At 53.7% G+C, this 14,226-nt stretch overlaps 1 protein-coding gene across 2 annotated transcripts in view; it reads right to left on the bottom strand.

The window, feature by feature from the left end:
• NUP210 (nucleoporin 210) overlaps nucleotides 1-14,226 on the bottom strand; it is a 103,106-nt gene that overhangs the window by 36,153 nt on the left and 52,727 nt on the right. For both annotated transcript variants that reach the window (XR_009350815.1, XM_059161870.1), the window contains exons 15-20: nucleotides 13,324-13,545; nucleotides 11,236-11,409; nucleotides 4,911-5,103; nucleotides 4,339-4,445; nucleotides 2,348-2,452; nucleotides 2,144-2,245 (exon numbers count right to left, since the gene is read on the bottom strand). Coding sequence is in view for 1 of the 2 variants with exons in the window: in XM_059161870.1 (XP_059017853.1) it covers nucleotides 2,144-2,245; nucleotides 2,348-2,452; nucleotides 4,339-4,445; nucleotides 4,911-5,103; nucleotides 11,236-11,409; nucleotides 13,324-13,545 (903 nt within the window). In the remaining variant the exon portion in view is untranslated. The remainder of the gene's footprint in view (nucleotides 1-2,143; nucleotides 2,246-2,347; nucleotides 2,453-4,338; nucleotides 4,446-4,910; nucleotides 5,104-11,235; nucleotides 11,410-13,323; nucleotides 13,546-14,226) is intronic.

Raw genomic sequence — 14,226 nt, 5'->3', positions numbered from 1 at the left:
ACATAGAAAAGCCATTTGACAAAATCCAATGCTCTTTTGTTTCTCTGGGTGAGAACAGGGAGGACACAGCTAGAGTGTACAGGGGTTTCTTTCTCAGGGAATGTAAACGCTCCAGAACTGTCCGTGGTCCTGAATGCACATGTCTCCTAGTGACTAAACACCGACTGACCTTACACTTGAAATGGGCAAGGTGTATGGTATGCGAATTATACCATGATAAAGCTGGTATTAAAAATTATAAAAGATGGGGTGCCTGGGGGCCACAGTTGGTTGAGCGTCTGCCTTTGGCTCAGATCTTGATCTTGGGGGTCCTGGGATCAAGCCCCACATAGGGCTCCCTGCTAGGTGGGAGTTTGCTCCCCCCCCCCTTATGCTCTGTCTCTCTCTCTCAAATAAATAAAATCTTTAAAAACAACAACAAAAAACAAAAACGAAAGGTGGGGTGGGGGACATCTGGGTGGCTCAGCTGGTGGAGCATCTGACTCTTGGTTTTGGCCTAGGTCGGGTGATGATCATGGGATCAAACCCCCTGTTGGGCTCTAAGTTCAGCATGGAGTCTGCCACTCCATGCTGGGAGAGTCTCTCCCTCACCTTCTGCCCCTCCCCCAGCACTTGCATGCATGCTCTCTCTCTAAAATAAAGAACTAAATAAAACCTTTTGAAAAATAAAAAAATTTTAAAAATAAAAATTAAACAAAAGCCACCTGGAGGCACTTGGTGGCTGTCCCTCAGAAACGGTCTTTGCTTTCTACTTTGCCATGGTCCCCACCACTCCCTACTACTGACACTGAAAGTAAACATCAGGGGCCATGTGGCACAGCACTTCCATGTATGTTCCTCATCCCGGGAAACCCTGCTCGTGACCCTCATGTCCTTTACACGTGTCCCACTCCAGAGGCAAATAACTGTGACTCCCTGTGTCAAGACAGTCAGTGAGTGCAAACAGAGAAATGGACTTCAGAGCAGTCTAAGGGCCACGGCAGAACTGCAGTTTAATGGTACTGCTTGGGTGTCATGTCTTTGTTTGTATATTCCATAGTACGTTTGTTTTGGAGAAAGTTCTGTTTGCATGATTGCAAAATAACTCCTTACACACATATGCAGACATTTAGGATTTTGGTGTGTTTGCTTTTACTCTTTGCTATAACTGTAGAGCTGTTTTTAAAAAGCAAAAAGATCTGAACAACTGAAATCCTCTACAAAGAGAGAATAGCTAAGTACAAACAATTACATAAAAGCAGCCTCGGGGTGCTTGGGTGGCACAGTTGGTTGGGTGTCTGACTCTTGGTTTAGGCTCAGGTCGTGATCTCAGGGTCATGGAATCCAGTCCTGCATCGGGCTCTAAGCACAGCACAGAGTCGAGTCTGCTTGGGACTCTCTTTCCCTCTCTCTGTCCCTCCCCTCAATGCTCTCTCTAAAATACATTAACAAACCTTTAAAAAATATATTTTTTTAAAAGTCAGCCTGGACACCTGGGGGGCTCAGTTGGTTAAGCAGCTGCCTTCAGCTCAGGTCCCAGCATCCTGGGATTGAGTCTCACATCGGGCTCCTTGCTTGGCAGGAGCCTGCTTCTCCCTCTGCCTCTGCCTGCCACTCTGTCTGCCTGTGCTCACTCTCTCTCCCTCTCTCTCTCTGACAAATAAATAAATAAAATCTTAAAAAAAAAAAAAAAAAAAAAAAAAGCTCAGCCAGCCTACATAGCAACATGGTGGGGAAAAACTAAGGGTGCAACTCCTGACAAAAAGCAGAATCTTAAACCCTTCCACACCGTGGGCACAGCTGAGTCTGTATTTGCCAGAACAGGGAGCCGGTCAAGAAAGACACAGGGAAAACAGAAAAAGCTGATACACCTTTCAAAAGCAGCCTTCCTTATCACTGTTACACTGCTGCTTATATATCATGTTTTAATTAAAAGACTGACAGGAAACCGCTGGTTCACTAATAGTGTGGGCAGTTTATAGACGTGGAACCAAGTCTCAAAGGTAGTTCACAAATGATGAGAGTTTCACAATGAACTACAGACTCAAAAGGCTTCACCAATTGCATCTGGTGTGATTAAGCACCTACTTTGGAAGTAACCACTCTGTTACACCCAAGGCCAGCCTAAGGAGGAATTGCAAGGAGCATGGGGACCCACACTCACCGTGGCCACACCCCTGGCCTCCTGGTAGACCACCTTGATGACATCCATGGTGCTGGTGTTGAGGAAGAAGTAGCCCGAGCCTTCTCTGATGTGCAACTCCGCCTGCAAGGAGGGGTCAGCCTGGGTGTCAGAGGCAAGCCCCCACCCATCCCCACCGCATGGGCCACACCCAGGTGTCACGGTAACAGGGAAAGAACTCTGTACCTGCACACTGGGGTGGTTGTAGATGGTCACCTCCTCTGGGCTCACCCTCACGTCCTCTACCAGGATGAGTTCTATGGAGGCTGACACGGGCACGAGAGGGTCGTACTGGAGAAGCAAAACAGGGCCATTAGGTCCAAGGCAATGGGCCATCCCAAGGCCAGCCCACAGGCTTCACCACTAAAAGAGCAGCTCTAGAAACCCTGGGTCCTGGTGTTATCCCAGGGCACTCAGTATGTTGGGGACACAAGCCCCAGGAAAACCTTCGTGTTCCAACCCAGCCAAGAAGCCACATCCCTTTGAGACATCCAATAATTCTACCCAGGCCCGCATCCCACCCCACCTTCCAGGCCCCATGAAACGGGTGATTCATACCCTCCACTCACCAAGAAAGCGGGGACACATAGCAAATGACCAGCTGTGGAGCCATGTGCAAGGGGCTGGGGCTTGGGTAAGCAGCAAAGGGGCTGAGTGGAGGGGATGTCGTCACAGTGGGTTCACAAGGGAACTAGCACTGCCCCTCACTCCCTCGGGTGGCGCACATTTCCAAGTATGTGGTTCAGCCACATGGCCTTCAGGGAGACTGCTGGACCTGACCCAGCTCGGACCTACCCGTGTCCTCGTGCTCGAGCTCCTCCCCTGTACCCAGCCCTGTGCTAGCCCTAGGGGCCCAACAAGTGCCCTTGGCAATGATGCGAACTGAATCTAAGGTCAGGATTAAAAGGGAAAGCAAATGAATGGCCTGTGTCAGAGCTTAGGGTGGGCTGCGAAGGCAGTGAAGGGCATGTTGGAGGTGGTAGGGGTGGGGGGGCTCGCAGGTGAGCAGACGCCAAGGAAGTGAAGGTTAAGGGCAGTTATCACTAGAGAAAAGCCCACAGGCCAAAGAGCCTAAGTGCTGAGGCCCAGAAGGGGGAGGCCCGTGAGGCCACCCACAGCCAAGGGACACCCTGTGCAGGTGGGGAACAGAGGACCCAAAACTTGAACCGCAAGGGGCATACAGGTGTGCTTCTTGAGGTCAACCTCCCCCCAGGCCAGCCTCAGTGCTGTTCCCGCTGGGGTTCCACCCCCTTCAAATGCTTCCCTTACTCCCCACTACCCAGAAGGAAACTTCAAGCTCCTTATCCTGGCACTTAGGGTTTCCTGGAACCCAGTCCCACCTCCTCTTTCCAGCCACCATCTGCTGCCTTCACCCTATATAAAACCCAAGTCGACTGCTGCCCCTCCCTCACCATGGGGTGGGGATCATCCAGGTAAGACCACTCTAGGGGAGCCCTTCTCATGCCCCACCCCCCAGATGCCCTCCCTTACTGTCCATAAGCCGTGCCTCTACAGGCAGCCCATGAGATGCTGGGGTGGGGAGAGAAGATTCAACAGGCCTTGACCCAAGTGTATGTGGATGATGGCAACTGTGTGTGTGTGTGGGGGGGGCATCTACACCACGCTGGGGGTGGGGGCAGCTACTCAGTGCCCAGGCTCAGGGACCACTCCGCAGACAGGCTGACAGTATGGCTGGGACTAAGGAACAGGAGGCCACCAGCTGGGTAGGAGTGAAGGGAAGGAGGGGGATGGTGTTCCAGGCAGCAGGGACTCGGGGTATAAAGTCATGGAGGGCCAAGGCCCTGAGGCACATCCAGGTGGGGTGTGAGGTCAGGACCTTGCGGGAGAAGAGGCAGGAGAGATGAGCTTGAGGGCTCCCAAAGCTGTATGCAGGGGCCATGAGGGGCTGGGGCCAGACTGCCCTTAATTTGGACCCCCCCACCCCAGCTGCCTGAGTGCCAGGCATGAGGGATATGGGTGTTGGAGGCAGGAGGTCAGCAGGAAGGCACACCAGTTCATGCGAGCCCATGGCATTCGATTTGGGTGTGGGTTAGTGAATGCAGTGAGCTCAGGGGGCTCCAGATGCTCAGACAGTGGGCAGGATGTGAGCAGGAACAGTGGGGACAGTGGGGCGGGGTTGGGGGAACCACTCCCTCCCCGGGGCCCCAGGCAGATACCGGCTGCTCCACTCTGGCCGTGCTGAGGTGGGACTGCTGGTAGCCAGTAGCGGTGGCGGAGATGGCCGTGGTCCCCGATGCCTCATGAACCGAGATGGCCTGCAAGCCTAAGTCCAGGGAGAGGAGAACAGATGCTGGGTTTTTGCCCCCTTGCTGCCAGGGAAGCAGCCCCTCCCTCCTTCTTACAGTTTAAGTCTCTGGTCCTAAAAATACATGACTGAGTTGGTTTAAACTATATGCACCATATGAGTTACCAGGCCTGTGGAGCCAAGTTTGGTGCGGCTTCAGGGAGCAGCGCTGGCCCTGACTTCTGGCCACCACTGGTCTGTGAAGGTGCGTGGCTTGGAGCAACGTGGGCCTGGGAGGCTGGCTGATCTGGACCAGCTGAGACGTGAGACTCCCCTGCCCTGAGCCTCAGTTTGTCTGCCCATCCCTGAAAAAGTGATCCAGTGGGGTTCATAGTTGCCGCCAGCCCTCCTTCAGTGTCCCTCCTGTCCATCTGGGGTGTCACTACACTCTGTCCTCCTGGCCTGGGTCAGCAGACTACCCCCACCCCCCAACCCCGGGCTCACCATGCAGCTTCTTCTGGCCGCTCCCATCATCCCGGGCCACTAGCTGCATGGGCAGCTCCAGCCTGATGCTGGCCAGCAGGGGCCTGGTTGACTCCCACTGGATGTTCAGAGAGCTGAAGTTGTCGAATCTGCGGCCTTGCTGGTCATAGGCGGCCAGGTCCAGCATGGGGTTGCGGTGGCTGGAGACCGGAACCTGCAAGGGGCAGAAATCTCGCATCCCGGCCGTACCTAGAACAGGGCACATTTGCCCTTGATCGTGTGGGGCACCCTAGAACTGGATGGCTGCCTTCAGGGCTCCCTGGGGCCTGGGTAGGGGGAGGGGGCAAGTCACCAACTATGCTGCCCCGCCTCAAGATGCCTCATAGCTCTGTCCAACCTGGCCTCTCACTCCAGCCCATGGTCCCCCTTGAGGGAGGAAACATTTGTTACCCCAAGGGTGATCCTGGCAATGTCTGAAAGCCTTTTTGATGATCACAATGGGGGGGCAGGGGGTGCAACGGGTATGTAAAGTGTAGGGGTCAGGGATGTGGCCTAACACCCCACAAAGCACAGGACCACCCTCAAGAAGTAAGGATCTGGTTCAAAATGTTGGGAATGCCAAGGTCAGGAGACCCCACCCTAGAGACCACACCCTCCCAGCGCCACCTTGGCCAGGCTGCTCTACTTCTTCTTTGGCCTTACCTTCCCAAATCCTTGCCACCTCCTCTCTGACCCATGCACGCCCAGCCCAGCCCCTCTAGGATGATCGCCCCCAAGGGTTCAACAAGAACACCAGTTACAACATTCGAAATGTCCTAGTCATTCAGCTTGCAAAGCTCCTTTCAGAGCCAGGTTCTCTCTCACCTCATCCTTAAATATGCCAGTGAGATGGAAGCTGCCATCCCCACATTAAGGGTGAGGAAGCAGAGTCCCAGGGAAGCAAAGGAACAAATCAAAGGCAACTCGGCAAATGAGTAGTACACTGTCAGGGTTCAGTTCCAAACCCTGAATTACAACCACTGTACCATTACCTCTGGCTCCCTAAGCAAATCCACCCCTTGGAACCCATGCCAAGTCGGCCTCATTTCTCCCAGAGGCTGGTTCATCCCCTTTGCTCCCTGCCCGGATGGCAAGGGGGTAGGTGGGGCAGGAAGCAAAGCAGGGACCCTAAGCACATAGACATCCGGATTCTACTGCCTGGACTCAAACCTCGGCCTCTCACCACCCAGGCAAGCTGCCCACCTCCCAGAGCCTTAGTTTCTACATCTGTGAAGTGAGCATCACAGCAGAACCTACCTCCCAGGACCCCGTTTTAAAAAAGGGTCATACGAGATCCTTTTCAAGAGCCTGGCTCACTGAAACAAATGAGCAAGTCTGGAAATGGGCAGTCATGCGTGGTAGTTACCAGTATGTCCAGTCCTCCAGCAGCCATGGGTCCAGAGACCAGGGCTCAACTTCTCTGGCCCCTGCAGTTAGGAGGGACCAGGTCACTTGCTTTGACTGGTGAAAGGCAGAAACTGACTTTATTTTTTTTTTTTTTTTTTTTTTTTTTTTTAAGATTTTATTTATTTATTTGACAGAGAGAGATCACAGTACACAGAGAGGCAGGCAGAGAGAGAGAGAGGGAAGCAGGCTCCCTGCTGAGCAGAGAGCCCGATGTGGGACTCGATCCCAGGACCCTGAGATCATGACCTGAGCCGAAGGCAGCGTCTTAACCCACTGAGCCACCCAGGTGCCCCCCAGAAACTGACTTTAAAACACCTCCAGGGCAAAGCAGCCTGCCAGGCTCTCCTTCTCTCCGGCCATATTCCACCTGGTGGGTGTCCCACCGACTATGTCTCGGAAGGAAGAGAGCAGTGACACGAAGCCAGGTCCCCCACTACCGTGATGCACGGGTGGTGCAAGGAAGAAATGAACTGCTGTGGGAAGGCCCTGGGATCTGAGGGTACTTGTTCCTCCCTAGCCTCGCCTGTCCAGACTGAGACTGTCCCTGAATTCCCGACTGGTGCCAGGAAGACTCCTCCCTAGGTCCTTCTAGCTTTCTCTCCCCTAGATGACACTGAGCCAAAGCATATAGCAAATTTTAAACGCGGGTCAGCACAAACCCCCAGGGATGCAAAGGATCTTGTAACCAGTCTGGATTCAACCCAGGAGCTGCTGATTCTGGGCAGGGATGAGAAGTAGCATTTTCTCTTTTCTGTAGAAGCAACCTGGGTGGGAAACTAATGCCTCCCCCCTCCCCACCACTGTGCTCCCAGGGAAGGACATTAACATCCTGTGCCAAGCACACTTGGATCCTTCCAACGGGCATTTGGAGCAACATTATCTTCATTTTAACAAACAGGAAGACTGAGACTCAGACACATCCAGCAACTTGCCCAAGGTTACACAGGTTTTGTTCTCTAGAAGAGAGCACTACTTGGGGTAGGTGGAACTCTGCTGGTCTGAGAGCACTACTTGGGGTAGGTGGAACTCTGCTGGTCTGACTTTAAAGCCCACAGGCCTCCCCTGTGAGTGTGCGGCCTCCCCTATGTGGCCTCTCCCCGGAGTACAGGTCGGGCAAGGGCTCCACACATGCCCCGGGGTGATCAGTCATCATGGCACGCAACGGGGCTCAGCCGCAGTGAGCTGAGCGCAGGACGACCAGAGCTGAGGACTGGGGTCAGGCCGGAGTCTGGTTCCACTTTGTCACTCTGACTGTTCTGCTGCGTTCTGGTGTCTGGCCTTGCCCATAATTTACTCTGCAAACATATCTTGGGTGGCCTTTGGCTTTGGAGAGGTATAAAATTAAATTGATACTGCACCCGGGAATGCATGGCACGGATATATCTTTCTCAAGGTCCCCTAGTGAGATCAGAAATCGCAGGAGCCATGCCTGAGCAGCTCACAGCTCCGCAACACCAGGCCTGATGGATGGCCCAGTGATCCTGTCTCTGAGGTCCATTATTTCCTGACGAGTGAGATCTACGACATGCACAAGCCCATTCAGAGCAATGCTCCGCAGCCTGACTGTCATCCTTCCATCAAGAGAGACAGCCCCGCGCTGACCCTGAGGTCACAGCCAACAGACAGCCAGACACAGCTCACTTGGCAGGTACCCAGCGTGTGAAGACAAGGAAGATGCCCATCGATCTGCCTGGCCTGTTTTTTTCTTTGAAAATGAGAAGGTTTGGCCAGCCTGGGCTTGAAGGGGCTGGAGCTGAGGGGGGCAGGCTGTCCTGCAAAGGGGTGCCTGCTCTCCAGGTTTGCATCCCTGCCTCATACCCCAGCCCCTTTTCCTTCACCAGCACCTCACCTGGCTTCTCCGGGCATTTGACCCTGCAAGAGTCAGGGGCAGAGGGGCACCTGGGTGGCTCAGTTGGCTAAGCATCTCCCTTCAGCTCAGGTCAGGATCCCAGGGTCCTGGGATCAAGCTCCGCATCGGGCTCCCTGCTCAATGGGAGACTGCTTCTCCCTCTGCCATTCCCCCGATTATGCACTCATTCTCTTTCTCCTCTCTGTCAAAATAAATGATAAAATCTTTAAAAGGGGGGGTGGCAGAAGACACAGGGACACGGGCATGGTATGCTCATTCCTGTGTTCATTTGTCCATCACATTACTGACCTCCTACCCCAAGTAGTGCTCTCTTCTAGAGACTCACAAAGAAGGAAATAAACATGCAAATTCTATGGCACTGGATGATGGTAAGAGCTTGGGGACAGGGGAGAAGAGAGCCAGAATATAAAATGTTGAGGGAAGGGGAAAACTCTGGGTAAGTTCTAAAGGCTGAGGACACCCTTGCAAGGAGTAGCATTTGAATAAAGAAGCGAAGGAGGCAGGGAGGGAGTCCTGGGAACACAGGAGAAGCCACGCCAGAGGGAACAGTAAGTTGGGGATGCACACAGGGCATGTTCTGGGGTGCTCATGGCATGACAGGGTGTCCCAGTATGGGGGGAGCAGGTGGGAGGGACATTAACAGCGGCCTGGACTCAGGGACTGGCGGTCACAGAAGGGGACTGGCTTTTGCTCTGGGGGAATGGGAAGCTGCTGGCCAGGTCTAAGCAGAGAATAAGATAAGAAGGGTAACATTTACTGCTTTGAACACCTTCGGTTCACCCACGGTTGTCCCCTACAGCCCTAGAAGACCACTGTCACCAAGGTCCTTCAAGGAGGGATCCAGCCCCAGCTGTCAGTCCCTACTGATGTCAGCTGATGGCTGACTCCTGGCCTCACACCCAGGGGACGAACAGGCTAGGTTTTCCAGAAGAGTCCAAACTTTGCCTGACTATATTCTTCAGGGATAATGTGCTAAATAAATATGTGAAAGTGATTTAAGATGTGAAGCTTTCAGGACATTCGTCTCAAAAGCACCTCAAATCAGGGAGAAGAATTAAGTCTTGGATGCACAGATTTTCAGCTTGGAAACGACAGCTCCCTGCCACCAACACCCAAGCCTGAGTTAGGGGTGAATGTGGCTTCAAGGTGACAAGCCCCCAGAGCCTCACCTGTTGAGAGGAAACACAGGGGGGTACTCCTTGGCCAGCGGTGGGAGAGGCAGGAGAGCGCGCCGAGTCTGGGCACAAAGAACCCTCCCTTCGTGCTGAATGCTGTTGAGGCAGTGACCCTTAAAGGGACCAGCGTCGGGGGCAACAGAGGGGCTCCCACGGCCGAGAACCTCAGAGCTTAGCAATCCAGAAAGCCTGAGAGAAGGCAGACACCCACCGGGACAGCAGGAAGACAAGTCACCCAAGCTTGCAGGAAATGCGGGGGCCAAGAGGCAGAGTTACACGCCAGACAGGCAGAGCTATTCCTGAGTCCTGGAACTGGAGTCGGTGACCCCCCCCAGAGCTTCAAAGAAATGTGACTTTGACCAGACACAAAGCTGTTCTCCTCCTTTACCCACAGGGAAGCCAAATCCCGAATCTCCTCCCCCGCTGGGATAGGCTACCTAGGTAAACAGCTTCAGGAAGCTTCAGAAAGCTTCCGTTGTGTGCACAAAGACTAGGCACTGAGTCCTCTCCAGGCAAACGGCAAAGAGGGAAGAGGGTCCTATCCCTAGAGGGGGAGGAGACACAGGGCCCCTTAGAAGCCACCAAGGGAGAGGGCAGCTGGACATGCCTTCGGGCTGATCATAAGGCCGGGGCTGGGAGGAAAGAACCAGCTGCAGGGGCCATAGAGAAGGCACTGAAAACATAGGAGTGGGCAGATCTAGGTTCTTCCTCTGGGACCCTGCCCATCTCCGGGTCTCGTGGGCAAAGCCATGAATGGGATCCAACAAGCCTGGCTGCCCAGATGGTCCTGGCAATGGGCAATGAGGCACACAGGTGAGAGTTCCTGGCACAGACAACCATTCTGATTTCCACGTGGGCAGCAGGGACACAGAGACCCTAGGCTAGTCTCAAGGCCTTTGCAATGCCATTCTACTTGCCTGGGACACCCTTACCTCAGCTCTTCTGGGCTGGCATCTCCTGACCATGGGGCCTGACACAGTGTCCTCCTGACAGTGGCCTTTCATGGCCCCATCTGAAGTGGCCTCCGCTGATAAGGATCCTACCCTGACTCCCGCACTCCACAGCAATCCCCACCTTTCGTCCTTCTCGTCTGCTCTCCGTGGGCCTCCTGGTCTCCTGTCCCCTCTAGGTGCCTCACCTGTCCTGAGTACTCTGTATTCTCGAACCCAGGACTCTGAGCACAGCATACAGAAGGTGCTGGATGAACACATGTTGAAAGAAGGAAGGAAAAACTGCCAGCTGGGTCTCTGCCTGAGAAGGGCCTGGGGGCTGGGGCTGGCCGGGAGGTTGTTGGTACCCCTGAGCCTGAACAGGAGGGCTCCAGAGTCCTCTGCATCTGTCACTCTGGCCTCTGGGTGTCCTGGGGTGGAAAGCTAGACTGGTCACAAGCCCAGGGGGACCAGACCTGTAGGGTTCATCTTCCATCCCTGCCTGTGAGAGCAACCCCCAAAGATTTTCTTCCCCTCCCATGTGTACGTTTGAAACACAGCCTCCCTACGTTCCCCTCACCCATGGAGAAAGGTGCAGAGTCTCCCCTCTGACCACACACACACTGGCTGCCCACAGACCAAAGGCCCACCTCAACACCCCCAAGTCACAGAAAATGATGAGATTTTACCAGCTGCCAAGTGCTGCACAGAGAGGGGGAGCCTGGGACCAGAGGCACCCTACCTCCACCTGGCATTGTCACGAGCAACTGGGAATCTAGGTGAGCCCCTCACCTCTCTGGGGCTTCAACCCGCAACCCTCTGATATGTAAAAGCTGCCCAGGAGCAGGCCCCAAGCAGGGGCCACCGAGCATGGAGGCAAGGGCGCACCATGGACCTGCTACCCTCCCTGAGCACTGCTCACTTACCACCTGCTTGTTCTGCTGCAGCAGCGGACACGACAGGTCAAGTTGTGGGCTGGCATAGACGGGGGTCAGTGTGAGCCTGGAGGGCGGGGCGCAGACGAACTTCACCACAGCAGGCTCCAGCGCCGGGAAAGGGTTGGTGACGCTAGGCTTATTCCCCACCGAGAGGGCGATGACCTTGGCAGAACAGAGCAGTCAGAGTCTGTGTGCCTGCTCCACTGTGAGCCTGGCCTCAAGAGCCAGCTCCCTTGGACTCAGGCTGCTGCCCTGTAGAATGGGCAGATAAGACCTGCACCACCAGAATACAAAGGGCCAGGGACGTATGTGTGGGAGAAGGCTCTCTCAGTATGCAAGAGGCCTTTGGACAGAGTCTCTAGGGCCCTCTACAAATGCTGGCCCAACCACTGCTTGCTCTGTGACCCAGGGAGGAGGGGGAGCAGTAAGGCCTCCCAGCTTGCCGGGACCCTCCAAAGACCCCAGAGTTGTAGGGGCAAATTCCCAGGCCTGTGGGTTTTCAAATGAGGGGCCTACACTGACTTAGAAGATCCATTACAATGGGGTACAGGTGTTGGGAGGGCATGTGCTGATGGACAGAGACCTGCATGGCAGACAGACTGGACAATAGGCTGTGGGGGGCCCGGCCTGTGAGGCTGTGTGAGGGGCTTCAGCCTGCATGCTGTCCTTCTCTTGGAGAGAAGTTCACTTGGCTGCTGCAGAAGCCACAATTAGAGAGGCAACAAAAGAGGGAAGCTGAAGTCTAGTTTAGCCTGGGAACTCAGAAGTCAAGCCCAGGCCTGAGTTTTGCAAGCACCCCAGCGAATGACCCATGCCAAGGGAGCACCTTCGGCCCCTCAAATGACACGATAATGTCGTAGGACCCAATGGTCAGATCCTAGAGCCCCTCACCCTTCCTGACCACAAGGCAGGACAAAGGGTGGTTTCCATGCTGACCTGCAGGCCCCGCGCCTCCACCGTAATGCCCCCAAGGAAGTGAGAGGCACAGCACACGGAGTGGGAGGATCCCGGAGGGCCCTCTGCTCAGAAGACCAAGTCCTCCAGCCCAGCTGGGACACGGATGAGGATGCCAAGCCAGGGAGGATAAACTTCTCTCATTTCCTTCTGGACTAAGTTTATTCCCTTATTTATTTTTCTTATTTTTTAAAAAAATTTTCTTATTAATTAAAAAAAAATGACAAAACAAAGCCAGTGGGAGTCAGGGCCTTTCACTGTGCATCTTTCCCATCCACACCAAGGCTGTCTGGGTTTGGGCAAGCTTTGTAAGTGTAACTCGGGTGATGTGAGCACATGTGTTCTAACGCAACTGACATCCTTTGCACTACTGCACGTGCAAGGGCATCCTCCATTTCCCTAACATTCTCCACTTCCCTAAAAACATGGCCTCTCTCCTATCTCTCTTGATCCCCGCTGGCCTCCCACCTTGCTCTTGATTTTCCGGCTCTGGGGTACCCTGTGAATGGTGGGCTATGTCCTTACTATCAACAAAATGAACACTGGGCCCTGAGCCTCTGGAGTCGCAGGCACAGGTGGCCCCGATGGGTGAGCTGCTGCTCTCTCTAGCCCACACCAGCCCCACGAGAGCTCAGATCACCGACATGTTGGGTTCGGTCTTCCAGTCTTCAAGTTTCTCTGGTTTTCAGCATTGTGATAAAAATTGATGGATTTTGCAGAAAAAAATATTGGGATTCCTTGCTTATCCTGAAACACTGAAAAGAGATGCCAAACCTGGGCTAAAGTCTCGCTCATGTACGCTATCTGCCTGACCCTGGCTGCCTCTGACTGTGATACCCCAGGATTTGTCCCATCCCCCAGTTTGGTGGCAGGCAGTGATGAAGCCCAGGGAGAGAAGTCACCCACTAGTGGAAAGGGAGCCAGAATTAGCTAGCTCTAGCAAAGCTGTCCTGTATTGGCAGGGTCTCCAAATGGGTACCCTGGTCAACCTGCCTATCCCATTGACCCTCAGTTTGCCTGTCTGGGAAATGGTGCTGTAAGCACATGGCAGGGTACTCAGGGAAGGGGATTTTCCACCCCTCCTTCTGGACAAGATGGGTCTAGGGATGGCTGCCCTCTCACCTGTTCTCCCAAGGCCTGGCAGGTCACAAGGATCCAGTGTTGCTGGTAATTCCGGGAGGTAGAGGGCCCAAAGAGAGCCAGGCTAATGCTGTCTGTGTCCTCGGAGGTGATGTTCCGGAAGAACTTGGAAGGCTCGAGGACCCAGGGTTTGGGACCTCCTTCAAACAGCATCTCCTTTGAGGAGCCAAGGGTCACCAAGGCAACAGAGGAGGGATCCACAGCCTGTTGGGGGATGGGGGGAAGGAAAGTCAGCATTCATGTGCACGGGAGGCCTTGCCCTGCCACTGACGACCCCGTGGAGGTCAGACAAATTGCAACCCCTCCATGGAACTTGGTCTGCTCATTGACAGCACCACTGTGGTTTGTTGTCAAGATCCAAAAGCATATGAGTGTTTTGAGAAGAACTGTGTTCCCATTCTGATACACTGCCTAGGCGGGGTGGGAGGTAAACTGATTTGCCTCTTCTGTAAAATCATGGGTAAAACCCTTAACCATGAGATTAGCAAAAATCTAGGAGTTTGAGCACATGCTCTGCTGGTGAGTTGGTAGAGAAACGTGAACCCTTTAGTAGGAAAAGTTTACTTTTTTCTTGAAGTATAATTGGCATGGAACATTGTATTAGTTTCAGGGGTATAGCATAACTATTCAATATGTGCATGCACAGCTGACCCTTGAACAATGCAGGGGTTTGAGCTGTTGATCCACCAGGCAGCCGAAAGTCCATGTGTAACTTCCCTAAAGGGAAGTGAAAGCAAGACTTGCAAAGATCCTCCTAAGACAGGTTTAACTTTGGAACCACATAAACAACTTACATATGCGTTAAAATTAAAGAAAAAAAAAATCATCCGAAAGCAAACCCTAAAATTGAGAAGAAAGGGAAACAGACCAGTCTGAAGAATTGGT

Source organism: Mustela lutreola, chromosome 2 (assembly GCF_030435805.1).
Source record: "Mustela lutreola isolate mMusLut2 chromosome 2, mMusLut2.pri, whole genome shotgun sequence".
Lineage (NCBI taxonomy): Eukaryota > Metazoa > Chordata > Mammalia > Carnivora > Mustelidae > Mustela > Mustela lutreola.
Note: the sequence above shows the minus strand (reverse complement) of the source record. Positions and strands in the feature narration are given on the sequence as shown.